This window comes from Vollenhovia emeryi, unplaced genomic scaffold (assembly GCF_000949405.1).
Source record: "Vollenhovia emeryi isolate VEMERY1.0 unplaced genomic scaffold, V.emery_V1.0 DF939211.1, whole genome shotgun sequence".
Lineage (NCBI taxonomy): Eukaryota > Metazoa > Arthropoda > Insecta > Hymenoptera > Formicidae > Vollenhovia > Vollenhovia emeryi.
Genome location: NW_011967155.1, coordinates 66,831 through 74,199, shown reverse-complemented (window position 1 = coordinate 74,199; position 7,369 = coordinate 66,831). Strand labels below are relative to the sequence as shown.

General features: G+C 46.4%; 1 protein-coding gene across 2 annotated transcripts in view; it reads right to left on the bottom strand.

Annotated features, from left to right (window-relative positions):
* LOC105561106 (integrin alpha-PS2-like) overlaps window positions 1–7,369 on the bottom strand; it is a 78,171-nt gene that overhangs the window by 43,539 nt on the left and 27,263 nt on the right. For both annotated transcript variants that reach the window (XM_012010800.1, XM_012010799.1), the window contains exon 2: window positions 5,107–5,228. In XM_012010800.1, the coding sequence (XP_011866190.1) occupies window positions 5,107–5,228 (122 nt within the window). The remainder of the gene's footprint in view (window positions 1–5,106; window positions 5,229–7,369) is intronic.

The following is a 7,369-nucleotide window of genomic DNA, read 5'->3' as shown; positions in this document are numbered from 1 at the left end:
TTATTAAAAATCGTTGTCTTAGGCCGACCTACCGCCCAATTCGAGCGCGTGGCGAGATGTGCGCATAGCAATATCGATCGCCGGGCGGTCACATCTTGCCACGCGCTCGAATTGGGCGGTAGGCCGGCCTAAGACAACGATTTTTAATAATTAATTACTCGTTAACTATTACGAAAATTGCAAAATGGTACAGGACTTTTCCGTTCATCTCGATCTGTTCTACCTTCTCAAAAATTTTGTCGGATATGGAAAGACTCACCCTGTATATCACGCTTATCTTTTGAGCATTTGTATAGCATAGATTTTCGCCTCGGGATGTACGAAGGAACGATTGTGCTTTCTCGAAGAAACCGCTACCAAAATTAGACGTTCCGTATAAATTGCCGATTGTGGCATGGCTCTTCGTCGAAGTAATAATAATATTGTTGTCGTCGGGACACCATCGCGAAACCGGGCAGCGGCTATTTTCGAGAGCGCCTCCGTTCGCAAGTTTCAACAGCATACTGTAAATCCGGACGCTGGTTAACCCGCCACTATTTTAAACCGTGGCAGTGTAAACGTGAAAAGAAATACGGGTCCGTAAAGCGGCGTTCTCGGAAAACAAATCGTGATTTTACGTAATCTCTTTCCTCGATCCCGATATTGAACGTCATTATTTATACAGCGGCAGTTCAGAAACGCTCGTGCGGCGCGCGCGATCCTAAAGACGGCTCCGTCCAAAGGAAGGAAAACGCGGAGGAAATGATATTAATACATCAGTGTTAAGTAACTACTAATACGCCGTTAAACAAAAAACATGCGTGTGCAAGCGATTTTCTTTCAGCTCTAGTATCTACGGTGTAAATTAAAGTTGCTCGCGCAAGATCGTCAGTTATTGCGATTCGTATTCAGCGCTGGATCGCAAAGCAGCCGTTCGACAGTATCGCGAGCGGCGATCTCGAGGAAAATCCAGTCTCGCGTGACGAGGCACCGCGCGCAATATATGCGCGAAAGGCGAGAAATGATCGAGATGTTTGCGTCGCCGCGCGTGCAATAATCGACGACACATTGCTACCGGTTACGATCCTAATTGAACAAGCTCGCGGAAAGGTAGAGCGTACGGTCGGCCTAATTGTCGATCAAAGCGAAATGCGCTCGCTCGCAGGCGATTAAATGGTAGGCGCCGGCGATGGAAGAGGAGGGAATCGACTAATTGGACGTACAACTTGAGATCTTGTATGCACAGCCGGGCGAGAACGTTTTCTCGCGGCCGAGGAAACGGAGGTGGAGAGAAAACAAAAGACCAGGGCGAAAGAGAGAGACTGCGCGCGCGCGCGCGCGGATACGATCCTCGTGCGAACGCAAATCGATGAAATCGAGAATGGGAACAGAAATAGACTTGAAGGAAACAGGTTCGCGGGGCCTCGTGCGCGGGTGGCTCGGTTTTGTTAGGTTTTATTAGTTTAGCTGCTCTGCCTCGTCGTCACTTAGAGATCTGTGATCTCTCGGGCTATTAATCGTCTTATTTCGCTCGTTTCATTTAATTTACTCGTTCCGCAAACTCTTTCTCGCGCAGTCGCCTCGCATCGTGTATCGCGACGTCATCAAACGTTCAGATGCCGAGTCGAGTACATTTGTGCTATCATTTCTGGTTACCGAATATTGAATATTGGAGAAGCCTCCCCTTAGGAAAATGTACCTTAGAGAGGCTTAAAATTGTACTTCAAAAAAATAAGAAATTTGAAAAGTGGGCACTTTAAACTTTTATTTGAAGAAAACTCAAAAGTGCTCTGCCGCGCGGCCCTCTAACGGGAACTTCGCCAGGCTTGGCTATCTAAAAATTACTTCAAGTGTCCCAAATTACTCTAAAAGTTCTCAAGTAAGCTTGTAATATCTTTAAGTAAACTCTTAGATTTGAAAAGTTACTTTTAGAAACTTTAATTTCACTTGGAGTAAATTTTCCCAAGGGTTCAAATATGCGAAGAAACGATTACGCCCAAGAAATGAAGATAGAATACGCGCGTTGCGAATAGCATATCGAGGCATCCACGGGCACGGCACAACTATCCGCGCGTTCCGTCCTCTCGATCATCCGCGAGCGCGCGGTAAAAAGGAGGAATTGTTTGGATCGCTCCTTTTATGCCGATCCCGCGTTGCCGATTGATCCCGTTCGCGCTCCATTTGCCGGATAATATAACGTGAAATCAGGCGGTCGCCGCGCCCGATCGCGCGATTTCCTGCCGATCATGCTCGCGTCCGGCAATCTCGCTTTTCTTCTCGCGCGAGTCGGAATCGTGCCGTATCGCGCCGCCGATCGAGATACCGCGCGGCGTTACGAGGTGTGTAAACCGCGTCTAATTCACGCCGCGAAGTTTACCCCGCTAATTTACATTAGCGCGTTCGACTCGCGCGCGCGTTTACGAGCGGCGCGAAAGACTACGTCGTGCGCGAATAATATTTTTAGCCCCCTCCCCCGCGCGCTGACCAAAGGGAACTTTACGAGCCGGCGATGTGCTCTAAGCGCGGTTCGCTTTAATTGGTTCGCGCGCACGTTGCCGCCCCGTCGGAGACCTCGCTACGCAACGTTTCCTCGCGGATTTATGAACCCGAGCGCGGCCGAAGTTGCCTCGGCTAGAGAGCGCGAATTTACAGCGGTAATCGGATTCGTTAGGGATATTTTCCAGGCGGCGTTTAAATAGCCTCATATTAAGCTCGAGCTTAACTAATCAGATCACATATTGTTAGAGAGATGCGCGGGAAGAAAAATGTGGCCGTCGTAGCTAAAGACTGCACGTGGCAACTCAATTTCAGTTGTTAAATGTGGACGGCTAATATTTATTTGTGATAGCTAAACATTTTGCTACTGTGCCTATTGCATTAGGTGCGACGGCAAACCGTTTGCTGCACTTTAGGAATTTATAATTATGGCAGCAAAATATTTTTAGTCGAGTGACAAAGAATTTAAGGTGAAACAAAAATTTTGTTCTGAAATACCAATATTGAAATAATTAAGATATTTCTGAGGATCCAGTTCACCCAATTGCAAGATTCGTTGTCACAAGCTATAGGATCCACTTGAAAAGGACCAGTATTACTGGCCGAAACGTCGTGGTAAAATTTAAAATAAAATAAAACTGCCAGCCTTGGTCGATCTAACCCTTGAGTATTTTGTTTTAATTACTGGCGATACAACAATTCTAAATTTGGTGCAAGATTATTGTTCGATTCGATACACTGTTAATCGTCGATGATAAGTTAGTATCTTGATAGATGAAAGCAATTTATGTCTCGAGTGCTTAAATTCGTTGTTGTACATGTATATAAATTGCGACGTAAATTCTAGGCATGATGAATGATGCGTGGTCAGTGCGCAACGTCACGTGCGGCAATTGCCAAGCATCGAAATATGGTAGGGTCAACGACAGGGTGGGTGTATTGGCACTAAGAATAGACCGCGTACTGTAACCAGTTCGCCGGTTACTTCTTGAGATTACGAAGCTACGCTGGCGCACGGGCGTCGGAGGGAAGGTGGAAATGTGGGTCAAACGCCTCGCAGGACAGCCAGGCGAAACATGAGGCGGGAACCTCTTATTTGTATCTTTCAACGCCCCCAAATAAATCCAGGGTGGCAAGAAATGCCGGTGTTTTAACCAAAGTGTTTAAGCAGTCTTAAATTTATATATCAACGACATAATTTAAATGTAAGGATTAATCGTTGCTTTTAGGTTTGCAGCAAATGAAATCAGTGTTCGAGTCTTAGCCGTCAGGTTTTTCAAATAGGCCAATAATAGTTGACTCGCTGCAACGCGATAATTAAATTTACTTTTACTTCTGCACGCCGAGCAAAGTCCGAAAAGCTAGCATGGCAAACAGCTAATTATCTAATCTGGGCGCAGTTAACCGCGGTATAGTGGCACTCATCCGCAATTAGCATCTGTCCCGCGTACCGTTCGATTGTTTCTCTCCCGAGCGAATTCCGAAACCGGTCCTGTCGCGCCGATTCTCGATCGTGAGTCACGATCGTGCGTTCCGGACCGGCGATCCCTCGCCAATCGATTTTTCTCCGAAGAAACGTCAGCGAGCCTCAGCCGCGGCGACACCAAAGAGTCCGGCGGTTTCGAACTCACGACGCTCAATTACTTGCTCAATGAATCGCCAATTATGTCACACGCGATCGAGCATGCGGAATCTCGCGAGGTCGTTACATTGCTCCCGCGAACGCGTTAACGTTTCAACGCCGGCGCGGTTGACGCGGCGATCTAAATTAGTCCCAGATTAATGTGGACAGGGCGCGAGTCCGCGAGATCCTAAATTTACCTCCACCTCGACCGACATTTATATACGATTGCACGCTAACGCTGTACTATTTTCAATCAAAAAGACCAACTGTCAATCACCGATAAAAGCATGCCACGTCACCCGTGAATTACCGCTTTGGCATTTAATGGCGAAGACACGCCAAAAGTGCGCGCGAACCGACGCGTTTGAGATTTCAAGGCGAAAAGACAGATATTACTAAAAAATATCAATTGTTATAAATAATATTATTTGACGCTTCCTTCAAGGCATTTTCTCGACGTCTTCACGCGCGAAAGGTGGCGGCGTACACTAGGAATTGCTGATGCTTTCCAATATGAATGTCGGCACAGATAGAACACATATACATTTACCATGTACGTACATGCAAAATGTAGAGAAAAGTCCCGTATTATGAGTTGGGCTCCTAATATGAGACAGCGGGGTTTCTGTTAAATTAATAGGCATCATCTGTTGATTTTATTATGAATTTATTGCTCTTGGAGCGAAATCTGTTTAGTGGAAAATTCACCGTTAAGTTGTGGGATCGTTGCGAAAAAGATTTGACTGAATTTGGACGTTGAAAACCTGCTATCTCGTGTTAGAGACCTATCTCGTAATAGAGGACTTTCCTCTATAAATGTGTTGAGCGCGCAAATTCGTGTGGGAAGGCACCGGTGATTCCTAGTGTACGTTAAGTAATTAAATACCTTTAGACGAGAGGCTTTGCAGTTAATCACTGCCTAGAAATGGGAACCGTAATCAGCTGCAGTGTCGCATTAGCGCGTCATCTGTTGAAATTAAGATAACCAACGTGAATGATCCCGTTACCTTTATCGTCGAAATGGATTACGTTGCATCTATCATCGGCCGCGATATCGCATTTATAGACTGCGCCTCCTCGGTAGACGCCGGCCTGCGCAGTTTCAGCCTCCGGTGCGCCCACAATCGCCCTGAAAGAAAAATAAGTAACACGCTATCAGCGAAATTGAATACCAACGAAAGCGACGCGCTACAGCACAGCCTCGATTCACGCTCCGATATAGGTTTGTTTGTTTCGACGTGACAATTGCGAATTGTCTCGTAAAGACGATCGCGTCCACCGTCGATTGATTTCGTCGATATTATCACTTGTATCGATTTAAACGGCGCTCGATAACGGATGCACGTGCAGCGCGTCGGAGATTTGAGATCAGCGGTCGCGCGCTATTTCGATCAATGGCGTAAGAACTGGCAGCAAAGTCCGGCTAATGGACGGACGATGAATCGCGTTCGATGGACAGCTCTCGCTGTCAAAATCTCAGGTACAGCTGCTCTATTGAGACGTCAAGAACTGCCAATTACACGCTCCGAACTAGGCTAATACTACGTACTCGAGAAGAGTCATCAAACGCGCGCACGATCGCAGGCATTTGCCTCTCGTGCAATTTTCTCTCTTTTCTCGCAGAGAAGGCACTACAATTTGATTTATTTCCAACCCCGCAATCTCATATCTCTAATAGACCTACTCCCCGATGCCTTGCTCGTTGCATCGATCCCATTTAAGTCTTCTCCTCCCTGTCTGTCCTTTTTTTTTCATTATCTTTCCATTACCTGTATCTACTGTGCCACGGATCGCCAGAATGAGAATTAATGTTGCCTACTGTAATCTTTTCGCGAGATCTGTTATCTAATTGATTGGAATGACCGGCGTTGTTTCAAACGAGTCGTACTGCATTTTCAAGCGGCGATAAAATACCGATAAGAAATTAATCGTGAATGTGGTGGCCGTAAAACCGCCGGGCATTGTAATTACTCTAGGTCTCATTTCCGGGGGAAAGCATTGCGCCGCAATTACGCGAGGAGATCTTCTCCGCGAAAATGGCTTTATTAACGCAACTTTTACTACGCATAATTAATCTTAACGGCAGCGCGACTGGGCGTCAAATAGCGCGATTAAGTGTCGGCCGAGGTGAGAGGAAAAAAAACTACGGAGCGAAGTAACGAAGGCCGCCCGACACCTTCAATTACGTTAACGATCGCCGCTTCGCGTGCCAAATTGACCATTACCGTTATTGAACGGAAGACGCCTTTTTTTTACGCAAGCGCCTCTCCCACGGATATTCGGCGGTATCCCCGATGTTAGAATAATTGGAGCCCGGTACTCCGAGGTCTACTTTATTGCCCGCGTGATAATTTATTGTCCGCTCTTCGCCGGCCCGACCGGCGGCCCAGCGCGTAACGCGGCCCGGAGAGACGGAAATAAAAGGGCGCGAGGTGACCAGCGCGCCCAGACAATATGAAAATGGGATGGCGTAAGACAATCGATCGTGTAATTATCTCCGGAGGGCGTGTCGGCCGCGGACCCCGAGGGAGCATCGACATCACCCTGACCTATCAGTTAGGTAATTAAGTTCACTCGCGGAGAGTGCCCGACTTATACAGTGATGCGTATTTTTATATTAGGGACTTGAATAAGTTCGCGCTGTCTTTTCCGTGAAAATTAATGCTTCATTTAAAACAACGTTGCCGTATAAATAGTAGGGGCATCTCATAGAACTTATAAACATGGAAGGGGAAACGGATCGGCACAAGTGAAGCCAAGAAGTGAGACAGAAGAAACTAGAATTCTGTCTCGTTCTATGACTTTTCCTCGAAATACGCATGCGCAGCCAAAACGAGATTACAATAACGCATGCGCGGCCAAAACGAGATTACAATAACGCATGCGCGGCCAAAACGAGATTACAATAACGCATGCGCAACGATTTTAACGCATGCGCATAACGGACCAAAGTCATCTTCTATCTATCCTTGTCACACAGATGTTGGACTCAGTTTCAGCTCACGGAGAGTATATGCTATTCCCCTTCCATGTTTATAAGTTCTATGGGGCATTTATATTGTTTTGTGTTGCAACATTCACTAAGTTTGCTGCACAAAACGCATATAGGGGAACCTGGGGCATAACGGAACGGGGCATAATGGGATATGATCTATAACTTTTTACAGAAGTGCTGTTATGTATTGAAATATTTTGCAATTATTGCTATTAGATGATCCTTATCGCGTGCTGTTATCAGTTGTCATGTTATTTTTAACTGAAAAATGCCAT